The 15,223-nt window shown below is 38.0% G+C and overlaps 1 protein-coding gene across 1 annotated transcript; it reads right to left on the bottom strand.

The window, feature by feature from the left end:
- Nucleotides 1-9,450: 9,450 nt before the first annotated feature.
- Nucleotides 9,451-14,243, bottom strand: LOC102690085 (cytotoxic T-lymphocyte protein 4-like). Its single transcript, XM_015359349.2, has 4 exons — nt 14,168-14,243; nt 11,995-12,339; nt 11,127-11,251; nt 9,451-10,861 (listed from the first exon to the last, which is right to left on the bottom strand). The coding sequence occupies exons 1-4, from the start codon at nt 14,226-14,228 to the stop codon at nt 10,763-10,765; spliced, it is 630 nt and encodes a 209-aa protein (XP_015214835.1). The 5' UTR covers nt 14,229-14,243; the 3' UTR covers nt 9,451-10,762.
- Nucleotides 14,244-15,223: the final 980 nt, after the last annotated feature.

Genomic DNA, 15,223 nt, shown 5'->3' with positions numbered 1-15,223 from the left:
TTTTTCCATCTTTTTTGCAAATCTTCTTAGTAACGTGATGCAGAATTGCAGAGACGTGTAAATAATATGGAATACTAAAACAGAAAACAAGTTTATCAACGTCATCTGTCATTGACCTGGTTAATTTTTCATTGAAATTTAAGTTGCCCTTATTTAACTGGATTTTAGAATGAGACTGTTTTACGAGGAAAATCCAAGAACCAAATCCTTTGTGAACGTGTGTTGAGGATTTTAACTGTGGTAAGTTTTGGTTTAACGTTTTAAGGGGCAGCCCTTTGGCCGTGGGACAAGGAGGCTGGAACCCCATTCAGAGAAAAAAGTTAACAAGTTAAGTTTAATATGAGAAGAGTTGTGAGTGTTACAGTATATATACAGTATATATTGAAAGGCAGTAATGATTGTGATTTAAGACAGCTGTATGAAATTGGCTTTTTCGATAGTTATCCCTTCCAGACTTCAGTTAAACAAATTCCATTTCAAAAGTATAAATCGCCATTTTGTCCCAAGTGGGACTGAAGGACACCTCACGTGACCAAAATATTTTTTATTGTTTCTCAAACTATCGCAAATGCAAATGACCCCCAATATCCTTACAATACAACCATTAAGTTTGTTTTCATAGCAACGAAACTAGTTTGTAATAAACAAATCAGCAGCATAATGCTGACAACAGCACTTCAGACAGAAACTGCAAAGTGGGTGTCTTATAATTAATTACTTGCAACATCAAAACACAGCACCACAGATTTTATATCACAAGACAAAAGGCAACCTAAGCTTTTCAACAGCGTGTTTCATAACCAGATACGACAGCATAAAGCAAATGTATCTTTTCATAGGGATATTTATCTAGCATATCAGTTTAGCGAAGTTACAAAGTCCATCGATAATTTATTAATTCACCAGCAAAATACAATCACAAAAATAAAAATTCGCCAAAATGCATAAAAACTTGTGTCTCCTTCCTATAAAAAAGTAAATTTGCAGAGTAAAATTTAGTCCTGTGTGCTAAGGAAATATAAAAAAACAAGAATTGGGTGCTAAAGACCCCATTATTTTTTTTAATCCAATACAGAAAAAGATGATCTAATAGTTAGAAATAGCTGTCATTCAGTGAATTCTAACCATTCAGAGACTTAGGGAGAGTGCTTAGCTGTCCTTTTATTTTTGCCTGTCAATGAAGTTAATAAATATCACATACAGTAGCCTCTTGTCATTCTGTCATAAATAAACACATACCTGTAAAGGTGTGCAAAAATGTGCAAACCACTTTTTTTCTCTCCATAAACATCATACAATAGACTATCAATGTCATATGTCAATGCAATAGAAAAAAATAATTAATACTTTTCAGTATTTTCTGTTATTTATTTAACATTTTTGGGAAGGTGGAGAAAATCATTCCATGTCCAGTCTTCATAAAAATCCATCACTCGCAAATTTGTATCCAAGGTAGAAGACACATTAGAGAAGACCTGAAAGGAGAAAATTACATCATAATTTAGGTAGCTGTGTCACAACCTGATATATTGCCTTTTGAAGAAAGACAATACAACTTGTTTGTTGTTTTATTATGTTTTTGTTGATTTCTTTCTAATGTATGCATTGAGTAAAACTTTTTAAAAATCTGGAGGCTCAGGTTGGAGGTACTGTACAGGGAGTGTCCCTTATTTAAAGACCCTGACCAGGCTTGTACTCTGTATCCTTTCCAAGTTAATTCAGGATTATCAAAGGGTACATCCTTTCCCAGAATACACTGACTTTGAGTTTCATTTAGGGGTTAAAAAGGATAATCTGAGCCCTAGAGGAATAATCCCACTCTCAGGGGACTTGCTGTCTTAAATTCAGAATTTCATAATTGTGACATCTTTCGGCTAAAAGACATCTCTCATTGTTTAGAGGTGCTCTATTATGGAATAGGAAAATTGGATCATTTAACATCTGTTTAAGGTAATGATTTAATCCTGGGCAGGATCCTTCTTTGATAAAACACCCATTTGTAGGTGTCTGGATGTCAAGATAGATAGATAGATAGATAGATAGATAGATAGATAGATAGATAGATAGATAGATAGATAGATAGATAGATAGATAGATAGATAGATAGATAGATAGATAGATAGATACTTTATTGATCCCGTGAGGGAAATTGCAGTGCAACAGCAGCTTAACACACACAACACAGCCACAGTGTAACGAATTATATAATAATAGTACAATACATACAATACAATACAAGAGTTACTCACAGTCCGGACACACAAGAACAAACTAGAACAGAACAGTACACAGAAAATCGTATCACACGTATGAATATAAATATAGATGTAACCATAGATATAAATATAAATAAAAATGTATTGCACAGGTCCCTGGCATATATTGCACAAAAGTGGTTGTAAACGGGAAAAAGAAAAAGAAAAAGAAAGAGAACAGATGTAGCAGTAGATGTGTATATGCGTTTAGTCCAGAAACAGGTCACTGTCGCTGTTGCCTCTGCCAAGACGCAAGGTGGATGCGTTGTACAGTCTTATGGCAGACGGCAAGAATGACCTCCTGTAGCGTTCCCTGTCGCACCGTGGATGAATCAGTCTATTGCTGAACGTGCTCTTCATTCCTGCAAGCCTGTCATAGAGGGGATGGGAGAAGTTGTCCATGATGGCCTCTAGTTTGGACATCATTCTCCTCTCAGCCACTACCTCCAAGGGGTCCAGGTCAGACCCAATGACAGAGCTTGCTCTCCTGATGAGCTTGTTCAGCCTTTTGGAATCTACTGCTCTAATCCCAGAGCCCCAGCACACCACTGCGTAGAAAATGGCACTCGCTACCACCGACTGATAAAACATGTGTAGCATCTTACTACACACATTGAAGGACCTGAGCCTCCTCAAGAAGTAAAGTCGGCTCTGTCCTTTCTTATAGATGGCCTCGATGTTCTTAGACCATTCCAGTCTATCGTCGATGTGCACTCCCAGGTACTTGTACGAGTCCACCATCTCCACGCCACTCCCATGGATGTAGACAGGAGTAGGTTTGACCTTTTTCCTCCTGAAATCCACCACCAGTTCCTTTGTCTTTGTAACATTCAGTTCCAAGTGGTTCACCCCACACCACTCCACAAAGCTGCTGACCAGTCCTCTGTACTCCTCCTCCTGCTCACCCTTGATACATCCCACAATTGCAGAGTCATCTGAGAACTTTTGCAGGTGGCATGACTTTGAGTTGTACCGAAGTATAGAGGGTGAAGAGGAATGGAGAAAGAACTGTCCCTTGAGGTGCCCCTGTGTTACTCACTACCAGTTCAGACACACAGTTCTGAAGTCTCACAGACTGTGGTCTGCCCGTCAGGTAGTCAGTGATCCACGAGGTCATGGAGGCATCGACTTGCATCTCCTCCAGCTTCCTCCTTAGAAGTAAGGGCTGGATGGTATTGAAGGCACTGGAGAAGTCGAAAAACATGATCCTTACAGTGTTGCCAGCCCTGTCCAGGTGTGAGTAGGCCCTTTGCAGCATGTAGATGATCGCATCCTCCACACCAACACTGGGCTGGTAGGCAAACTGTAGGGTGTCCAGTGATGAGCTGACCAGGGGTCTCAGGTGGGATAAGACCAGCCTCTCCAGTGTCTTCATGATGTGAGAAGTCAGTGCAACTGGTCTGTAGTCGTTGAGGACAGAGGGGCGCCCTTTCTTTGGTACCGGGACCAGGCATGATGTCTTCCAGAGCACCGGGACTCTCTCCAAGCGCAGGCTCAGGTTGAACAGTCGCTGGAGCACTCCGCTCAGCTGATCAGCACAGGCCCTCAGAACTCTGGGACAGATGTTATCTGGTCCTGTGGCCTTACCCTCGTGCAGCCTCTTCAGCTCCTTCTTCACCTGGTCAGCTGTGATGGTCAGCCTGGCCCGGGGGATGATGCTCATAGTGCTTTCAGTGCTGGAGGTGTTAATGGCGGAGGTGTTGGAGAGTGGCAGCTGTGGGGGATGGGTGGGTGAGCAGCCGTCGGGGGTTGTAGCTGTAGGCGGCCATGGTTGTGGGGGGATGGAGGAGGTGTTGGGCAGTTGCAGCTGTGAAGGGTTAGGGAGCGTGTGGCTGTGGGGGGATGGGTGTTGCGCCACAGAGGACCCAGAATCAAACCTGTTAAAGAACTGGTTCAACTCGTTGGCCATCTCCAGGTTCCCTTCTGTTGCAACCCCAGCCTGTTTGAAGCCAGTGATCTCTCTCATGCTGCTCCGTACATCTCTCACCCTATTCCTTTGCAGCTTGTTCTCTACCTTCCTCCTGTAGGCGTCCTTGCTCTCTCTTAACTTCTGCTTTAGCTCCCTCTGTACACGCTTGACCTCTTCCTTATCTCCCCTCCTAAAGGCTCTCTTCTTGTCATTCAGAAGAGCCTTCAGGTCGCTGGTGATGGGAAAGAATAGGGTGGGGATGATCTTCAATGACAAACTGAGCTTTGCTTTAAACTGCAATATAATACAGCTTTTGAGGCAGTTTTAATAAGTATAAGACTCTATAAGAATATGTCAACTGAATTGATCGATACTTGTGACTTTGCAACATACTGTATTCTGTACATAGATAACATCTACTGCAGTATACCTATTGTAGTGGAAAATGCTTGAACGACTTCTTTAATCGTTTAATTCAGAGATAATATAAGCACTGAAGGGATTAAGGGATGAGCACATGCTGTACAAATTGTCCTTAACACTTCAGTATTATTTTATTAAAAATACGAAAATAAATCACACATTTAGTTTGCAAAACTAAGCTGCTTTTTTCTTCTTTTTCACATTTCTAATTGTGATATTTGCAACAGCAGCATACACTGGTAGTAGTTTCCCTTTATAGTGGAGTAGAGATAAATTGTTCGCTCTAGGAAAAACGCATCAAAAAACACCTTTGTTTTTTAGAACGTGTACCTCATTTCCTGTTCTTTTGGGTGTTTCTCTGAAATGTATGAGATAAAGGCACTGACCTCAATAATCATTAATTTTACAGAGGAACTGAACACTCTTGTCATTTCCTCTCTGTCATCTTGTCAAAAATCAAGCTGATATACTTATGGGACAAAGTGACAAATGTTGACAATAAAATCAGAGAAATTAATCTCTAATCTGAACATACCCTCCTCAGACATTCATGAGCCTGACCTTATGGTTCAAAACTGTTTCTTATTAGCCCTCCAACACCCAGAAACATTTAAAATGTTTAAAATACAAAACTCAAGTTCACAGTTTTGTCAAATTTCATTGGGAAAATGAGAACTCCTGCTGTTTCGCTGAAGGAAGAACATGGTTCTTTTCAAAAACATTGTTATCTTAATTACTGTATGAGATCAATTAAGTTTGAATTCAGCTAGAATGAAAATCCAAACAGTGTAATATCTTGCAGATATTGTAATACAGTACTTAAAATGCAATAATCACTTTTACATGCAGTTTATGTAATCATATGAAGCTTGGCTATATTATACATAGTTAATATTTTAAATCTGGCAAAATAAAACAATCTGGGAAACTGAGACAAACTATAAACAGGGGTATTTGAACATTTTTGATGTGGCTCCCATAAAACCTGGGAGGCAGAAATAAAGATTTTGCTGGTTTGCAATCAGAATAACTGAAGACACATGCTGAGATAGCTCTTATGAAGAAGGCAATTCATAGAAAGATGATGAATATTGATAGATGAATAGTTTGAAGACTTTCTGACAAAGAAGGTAAATTCTGAGATGTCACAACCTCCAATGCAGCAGAAAGCAAAGTGTTCAGCAAGTAAGGATGATTGCCACAATTTTGGCTAACATTAGCCATGATTTTATTTGGAATGCTTTGAGTAGATTTGTTGAAAGATATGAATATACTGTATAGTACCAGATGTGTTACTTCATTTGTAACCGGTTATATTATATTTCCGGGTCACCCTTACCTCCTTGCTCAGCATTGAGGGATCGGGTATCTTGAGACTCACCTAGCACCAGGTCATCTCGTTCACGGCCTAAGGGCATAGGTTTCTACCCGACATCGTCTGACCTCCTGAGCCAGGCCTTTTTGCCACTACGCATAGGGTATTTTTTGCTCTCCTGGTCATTCCACAGAATGCCCTTTCTGACATCTCTGACACCTTATGCAGGATGGTGTAAGGCCCTTGCCACTTGGCCAGCAGCCTACTCTTTGCAGAGGGAAGCAGGAGCAAGACCTGGCTGGTACTCCCAGTGGTGTGCATTCTGGTCATACCAACGCTTCCGGGCCTGTTGGGCTTCTTTTAGGTTCTCTTGAGCCTCTTCCCGATACTTCTCCAGGCCGTCTCCCATCTGCAACACATAACACCGACTATGGTATATTAAAGGTTCAGATGCGAGATTTGTATTATTTTTGTATTAATAAACAAGTTGCCTTGCCTGACCTATCTGCCTTGTCACAGATGCCTGGAGAGGATGCTGCTCAGACTGTTAGCTGATACTAATAAGTTATGCTTATTCTATTCTTACCATTCTATTTTACTGTTAGTGTTATTCTTAGAGAATTGTTTATTGCACAGCAGATAATTCTTTCTTCACAAGACATGAAAACAAAAAGTGCAAATGAATCATATTATTAAGTCAATTAAGGGTTGAGTTGTGTCACAGAGAGCTTGGCTACAATAAAAGCCAGCAGGTGTCAGGGCTTCCAGGATGAGGACTGGGAACACCTGCCCAGAAGCAGGTAGATTTGTGTCCATTTAGCAGGTTATTTCAGTTTATAATTTGTGTTTTTTCTTTTCGCCTCTCAAAGACACACTTGATTGGTTTCCAGGGTGACAGGGTTCATGTATTCTCAGTCTGGCCTTGCAGTTGACGCTACTGGGATTGTCAGATTTAAAAGGCCTACACTGTAGCCCTGAGACTGACAATGCTTTGCATGACCCTCTATCAGAATGCAGCAAACATTTTGCCTTGTTACAAATATAGCTTTTGTTTGCGGGCAATAAAATAGAGCACACAACTTAAAAAAAGAAAGCTGAATTTATTCTAAAAGGATGCATCTCAGTATGAAATCCAATGGAAAGTAGCAAAGAATGTCGCTTTCTGTGCATTGTGTGGGTGTGCCAAGCATCACAGACGTACAGTGTGTAGCACTTGTGATACAAAACACAAAAGGTGTGGGAAGCTTTAACTGATCTGCAGATTAAATGAAGAAGAAGCAACATAAAGTAATATTAGATGGTGTGCAAAGAGAAGCTGCCTGCCAGCTAACAGATAATCTGCCTCTGTTGGATCTGAAGCTCCAAGCACAGAGAGCCAGGAACTGGCAACACAGTACTCTAAAGCTCAGACAGTTATGGCTGACTGTGATAGTGATTATGTCATACCTTGATGTTTTTGGATTAATCAGTGAAATGAGGAAGATGGAGTGTGAAGAGAGCCCAACACATACACATCTCTGGTGCAGTAAGGCAAGCGACATAAAAAAAAAGATCTCTTACATGTATGAATGCTGGTGTTCCATTGTCTTTTCACAACAGTATGAACATTCACACTGAAGCACAGGAAGGGAATGCATTTTCTTGGCCTCTCCATTACAATTATTTATTACAATATTTGCAAATACATTATTACATACACCTCTCAATTTAAAATGCAGGTGTTAAAACTCAGTCCTTTCAAAGAATGATCCAATATCTTAATAACAATTTCTAAGCACAAAGGGTGATATACCTTCTGTATCATATTTGCCAAATATGTGCAGGATATACAGTACTTGGTACCAAAACCAGGGAAGAGAGGGACCAGAGACACATTTGCCAGGACAGAGGAATGAGGTAGGGTGCCATGTGTCCTTCCACAAAGGGAAATGACGTTCTAAAGTAAGAAAATCACTAAAGGTTCTCAATTTCACAAGAACAGCTAAGAGCTCTGGAACACAGCCACTGTAGCTCCATTGTACTGTAGATACTACACCAAATGACTTATCGTCCTGTAAATACTAGACATATTGAACAAACATGTTTTCTCAGTGGCACAGCATATTCTATTAAAAAAACAGACAATGCAAATACTGATATACAGTATGTGGGTAAAATAACTCACACACTTTTGCCTGTGATGCGTAGCTAAACTAACCTAGTTTGTCTGGTATTGTGATCAAATCTCAGGGATAAAGCTTCACACTTCTGTGATGACCCATGGATGTGCGCAGACTCTTCTGTTCACTGTTCATGTCCAAAACTCGATAAGGTGTGGATTGACAAACTTCCAAAACCTCTATCTGCCTTAAATGAAACATGGTTCATACTGTACTCCTTTAAAATCATGAGCAGACTGATGTGGTTTGAAGTGGTTCTTCAATACTCATATCTACTGTATAAATGCTGCATGTAAATGCTATAAATGGAACCATGTTGTACAGTAGTGTCTTCTACTGTACCACCTGGAATTTGAAACGCACAAGCAGCATGCACTAATCACAAGAGAAAACATTCACTGGCAATGAGAAGCAGTGTAAAAGAGCATACACTGTAGGGTTTAGGATTGTGTTCATATGTGATTAATTTGGTCCATGCTGACAGAAATCCAACCCGGATTCATGTGTAGTCATGAGAAACATTGTGCATTTTTTTCGAAATTAAGAATAAATTTATGCTTATTGTATACATGTATTTATGTTCAAATACTGTAGGGCGCTGCGTCAGCATGCGTAGGCTGCAAAGGAACAAGTAAAGGTTTATTCCCTGCTGAAAATTGAAGAAACACAAAAGAAGGCTCCACAGTCGAAAAGTTGTGTTTGTTGTTTCTTTACATGTATTTCCACAGCTTGAGTTATAAAACTGTATAGTATGTGTTCTAGAAGTAGATTTAAATATGCAAGGATACATATGTATTCAAATTCCATTGCTTTTAAAAATATTTCGATGTTTACAAAGTGAATATATTTTCCAGATATTTTGTTTTAATATTGTATTGTCCTTCCTTGTATTTCTCTTAATTTCTATATACAGTAGATTGCCATCAATGCCTTAAGACAGAAGATAAAGCAGTCAAAAAACAGCAAAAAAAACGTTATTTCTCTCTAAATATACAGGAAATTAGCTTGTAAAATTTTGGTGAGAATTGTTGTCTTCATCAAAACTTTACATCTTTAATTAAGCTGCAAATTCTACAGTACAAAAACACAGATTTGCATATTGCCTATTTGCCTTGTATGCAAAATACTGTATACACAACTTAAATTAATAGCAATGGCAGTTTCCTTAAATGTTTTGCTTTTTCTCTTTTAAGTATTATTGTTTTAAATAAAGAAGTAAAGGGTTAATTCCACACTGAAAACTGTAAAGAAGATTAAGATGTTTCAGCTGTGCAGCCTTCTTCAGAACTAACATAACTTGTTCCTTTGCATCTTGCACACTGGCACATCTCAAAAACCTTATTTTTAAAATTCTCATTATTTTCTAGATTTATTCTGTTACAAGAGAACATGAAGCAGAGACACTTAATTTCTTTCATCTTTATTAAGCATTACCGTTTCACAAACTATGTAGGAAACAATCTAATGCTTTTTCAATATTTACATTATAATACAAAAAACATAGGTAAAACATTGGTCATACTGTATTATCATACAGTTAAACTCAATATTTTCAGTGTTATTAGTATAGTATTTGCAAGAACGTCTGTTGCTGAAAGTATATGAATTCAGAAGGGGATTTCTCCAGAATACCAAAAGCATCAGGTATAATAGCTACTGAGAAGAACACAGAGGTTAATAGTAGCACAGTGCCATCTAGCTGGGAAAAGATTTAACTATTAAAGTGTGCCTTATGAGTGTGTTAACTCATAAGCACGAGCAATTTTCTTGTGTTGTTAGGAGATGCTGGCAGACAGCAGTAACTATTTCCTTTCTGGGATGAAATTGTCCAGCCTTACTACTGACATCTTCAGGTAAGGAAAAATACTTCCTCCTGGAAAGGATTATTATAAGAATCATCTGCTGATTTATTGTTATTGTTATAACACACATATATATGATATATAGAATAATAAATATATACAATACTGTATATGCCTGGTCTTTCATGAAAAAGTCATTCCAAAGACAACATGGTTTCAAACACAGATTTTGGTGTCAATATTCTTAACATTGTAAAATGTAAAGAAATTAGCTTTTTTTCTATGCACCAGATTTATTCAGGTTGAGGAGATTTTTAATCTACATTTTGGATTACAGTGTCATTTTTGGGGAAAAGTTTAAATACAGGTATGTAAAAAATATCATACATTAAATTGGGATTACTCAATCTGCACCCTTGCAGTCTGCTCCATTCCAGACTTTTGATACTACCAATTCCTTTATTGCTATATTGATTCTGCTGATTTGCACTTACATAGTTAAGGTGGCTGCATCACAATTCTGGAATGGATTGATTCAGATGGGCCCTACTGTTCACATACAGTATGAGTCTTTCTACATATAATGTACTGTAGTAATCTTTTCAACCATAAATCTGATCGTGACAAAGTAGACATTCTTCACCCAGCAGTGTTAGAACAATAAATATACCTGTATTTAAAAGATGTAAAATTCTTCAATTGTGCATTTTTAAAAATGCTACCTAATCATTCAACTGTATCCACTGCAGAATCACACCTAACATTGCAAATCTGACTCACTGAAGTCAATAATAAAAATGAGACTTAACATATAATGTTAACGTAAGAATTATAAAATGAATTTGAAATACAAATCATTTTTATAATGCTTAGAAGAGTGAAAAAAAGAAAGAACATCTTCACAAGAAATTCTCATATCCATACTGACAGTCCACTTTCCTTGAAATCACTGGCGCCATGTCCACATATTCAGATTTTCTGTATTTGAGACTGAGTATCTGTAAAAATATAAAAACAAGTCAGTTTCTGTATAGTATACTAAAGAGGAAACTCATCAAGAACCACAAGCGATTAATATGTTAACTGCACAAAGTTTGTCTCCACTTTAATTTTGTACTGATTAAAATACAAAACATCACCAAAACAAACAAACAAACAAAAAAAATAGAAATCACTTATAAATGCAATACTGGACAGTGCAATGCGTGGTTGTAACACTGGGTGAAAACTGTACATAATTGGCGTTAATATGAAGAGACTTACCCGGTAGGTCAAGATGAGAATTGTCATGATGATAATGAATGCCAGCACAGATACAGGCAAAAAAAATAATATATTTTCCTTGTCAGTTTCAGCAGCAACAACAGGATCCGCACACTTTGTTTCTTCTGTAAGTAATCAGAAATTAGAGTGTTAAAAAGTATTTGAAATACTAAGAATTCTGTGTCTGTGGGCAGATGGATACATTTAATTCTTTAATCCGCCTCCTTTTGCAAACCTTTTTTAAAAAGAAGTAATTTCCCTCCAAAATGACGTCTGATTTGGATATGTAATGCGTGATTTCGGGGGCAGGGGAGACCCCTTCTTTACAGGAAAAAGGCAGCTCAGTAACCACAGAGAATTAAGATAACTTAAGATATGCTAAATTTTCCAAGCCCTTATCTCTGCTGTATGCGCAGCGTCTTTTATTCGTACAATGAAAACTCACACTGTTGCTGTGGTTCATGATCAATTGGAACACTCCCACGCAACCAAAAAGCGTTACTTTATTATGCTTTGAGAATATTAAAGTTTCCTCTTTTTGAAGCTGCTTTGTTTAATTTTTTTCAACCTTTAAAAAGCCTTAGCTGTCACTTCTAAAAGAATATTTCCTTTTTTTTTTCTAATTTTCCCTGGGACCAGCTGGTTAGTACTTAACTACAGTTACTACAGGACTGTTGACTTGTTCCGTTTCCAGATCTCTGCATAAGACAGCTTTCCAAATTTTGGTTTCGACTGCAAGATGCCACATTCCATTGAGAACTGAGTCTTACAGGCTCTCTGCTAGCAACCATAGATCCAACCTGCACACTAGATATACAATATAACCTTAGTATTCAAAGAACTCTCAAATAAATACTGTAAGTCTTACCAGGAATGTAGATGATAGTGCCATTCCCGTATCTTTGTCGATAGGGCGGTGGATACATGATTTCCAGACTGCAGCGGTACAGATCTGTATCTGCACCCTGCAGTCCAGACACAGTGAGATCTACTCCATCCTTACTGGCATCTCCTCTGCATACTACAGGCCCTTCCGTCTCGAAGGTGGAGTTCGGGAGATAGAAAGAGGAGGCACACACAAGAGAGTCGCTCCCCATTCCACGATACAACGTGACTCTGAGCTCTTCGCCCTTCCCGTTAAAATGGAAGGCGCACCTCAGCCTGACAACTCCATCGCTGGCTACCACCCGGTATGGCTGGAGGACCTTGAAGGCTGTTGGTGAAAAGCGAGATGCCCGTGAGAAGAGTCGCACCTTTCAGTTTCGGGTTTCGCAAGCGGGCGTTGAGTCGGGCAACAGTGAGCCAATGACTTTGAACTTCCTCAGCGATTGTTTTCACTCACATACACACAAACAAAAAAAAAACATCTCTCAATCTTGAAGTCACAAACAATTTCATTTCCTGTAACTACCACACTTTTGTGAAGCCAGCGGAACTGAAAGGGTAGCACTGGGTTTTACTTAGCAAAATCTCCAGCTCAGGGTCATACCCTGATGTTTATCTTCATCTCCAAAACCACATATTAGCCTTGCTTTAACTGGCTCTGAATGAAACTGGTAAAGATAGTCTCCTAGAATATCTCTGATGTGTTAACTAGATACAGAAAGGGTCAACTGAAACCCTTCAGCCTTCACACTTCACACACCCTCTGTGCTACATTGGCAATAAATGGCACCACATTATTTTCAGCATACAAGCCATACAAAACGTATACAGTTATTTGTAACTAAAGAAATCATCAGCATTTGACATAGTCAGGAAATGTTGCAAACATAATGCAATTTTAATTTACAATTTAAATTAAGATCGGTAAATTCTATATGTTAAGTGCAGACTCATTAAAGGTGAATCCATAAAAGAAAAGTGAAATCTTAAAGATTTTTCACATTCAATTCTGCATCGATACAAAAAAATATAATTAAACAGAAATTCATGCTGAGCGACAGGTAATATTAGGTTAAAAAATGACAATATTCTTAGTTCTGAATTTCGTTGGCCAAATATTCTTCTCATGTTAGAGCTTTCAGCTTTGCCAGGTAAAAGTCTGTACAGCTGAAGTGTCAAGGATGTCTTGTTTCATCAAAGAAAAGGGTCATTTAGAAACTCTCACATCTCTGGTGTCCATCTGAGATGGTACCTTAGTAAGGTCCAACTGTTTGCCAATAGTAAACCAGAACACAAAGCCATTAGTGCATCTAAACTAGATTATCTAAAAGTAATAAAATTCCTTTGCACTTCAACTTGAAAACGTCTGTTGTAGTCATGGATATTGTATCAGAAACCCATGAAGATAATGTAAATGTAAATATATTTGTTTTGGACATAAGTAAAGTCAATTAGTCCACTCAATCTGTTCTTTCCTTAGGACATAGAATATTAATAGTTATTTTATAATGCTGAACAGAAAATTCCTTGTTCAGACTGGGAAAGCACTCTTCTGTCGGTGGCTACAGTACATATCCATTTAAGAAATGGTGGCTTCTGAAATTCTGTGAAAGTCTGTGAATGTGCTTCTGTTTGGTCAAGCAGTGATTTCCATCTTTGCAGTGCCACTGCATTAGAAAACTACATCATAGAAAACATTTAAAAGCCAGCGTGCACCATCCATACTTTATGAAAATGAAAGTCAGTGTTTAATGCACTGTGTCATATCGTTGAATTATTCAGAAATCTGTCCATGTTTGATCATAGCACAGATCTGCAGAACACAAAGTTACAGCATACTGTACATCCAGATGTTGAGATTGCAGAGTTTAAGAAAGCCACTCAGTGAATGCTTCAGTATCACTGAAAAAAAATAAAGCTATAACTGCACGTTATTACAGTATATAATCAATTTTTATATATGCCTTATCTGCAACAAATCTTTGCAAAAATACAATATATTTGTTATGAAAAAGGCAGAAATATATATGGTCCCAAAACAGCAAAATGGTATTCTAGGAAACATTTTCTTGGAAGTCTGGTACAAGGCATTTGACAAGAAAAATCTATTTGCTTTTCAGGAATTCACATATTGTGAAGTATACCAGCATACTCACCATTCCCTCCAGCACTGCAGAGACCGATGAATGCAATAAGTTTGCAAATCATGGTGTTCATGAAGATGGCAGTTAATGGGTGACTTTATATATTCTGCAGTGTTTTGGAAAAGTCTGCACTGACATCAGTAGTGGTTAAAGTAGGAGGAAACTGATATGTGTGCCAGTAATGCTTATGTTTTGGGTAGTGAACAGTTAGAACTAGGTTCTCTTAACCACATGGAAAATGCAAAATATGAGAAATGAATACTAACTTCATGTAGAGCTCTGGGTGCAAAAGTAATGCATTTTAATTAGCGGAACATAAAACAGAAAATGCAGATTTGGAGGTTTTTATCTAAACCCATCTCAGGCTTATTTTCAGGTACCTTCTATCTTGCAGCTTTCGTACATTCTTTCCCCTTATTACTAGTGTTACTTTAAAACCAGCTACGGCCTTTTATTTCTACAAATGTCTTTGTACAAAAAAATGTAATGCATACTCGCATTGACTCAAATATTGAACTTAAAAAGGGACTGCTGGAGAACGCAAGGTTTCACTTTTCTAAACCCCTTTTGAACAGCCTTTTTTATGTACGTTTTCTTTTCATATTTTAGACCACAAAGTCGTGTGCTGCACATTGAAAGGGTTAAAAAGTATCTCAATATCTCAACCAAAACTAAAACCAAGCAGTCTAGTTGGCTGAAAATGTTTAGTGTAAAATATATATCAAAGCTGTGATAAGAACAATTAACATTTGAGATAGGCACAAATCTTTATGCTGTATGAGCATACAGTAGGTCAGTAACAATACATGTAATTAATTTCAGACTCACCTTAGGCTGTTGTTATTGCATACATGTCTGTTTTATTATTAGAGATACTCAAACAATGAAAAGCAGGATAGCCCCATGGACAAGCACAGAGTCTTTAAATTAAAAAAATCAAAGCTTGAGAAAAAGCACCCTAGTTACATTTCATAGTCCAATTTGACCTGCATATGAATTTACAGAAGATTTAAGAATGACGTTGATAATGACAGCATCTGCTCGCCTATAGTGTGGCATCACACTAAA

Source organism: Lepisosteus oculatus, chromosome 12 (assembly GCF_040954835.1).
Source record: "Lepisosteus oculatus isolate fLepOcu1 chromosome 12, fLepOcu1.hap2, whole genome shotgun sequence".
NCBI classification, from domain to species: domain Eukaryota; kingdom Metazoa; phylum Chordata; class Actinopteri; order Semionotiformes; family Lepisosteidae; genus Lepisosteus; species Lepisosteus oculatus.
Note: the sequence above shows the minus strand (reverse complement) of the source record. Positions and strands in the feature narration are given on the sequence as shown.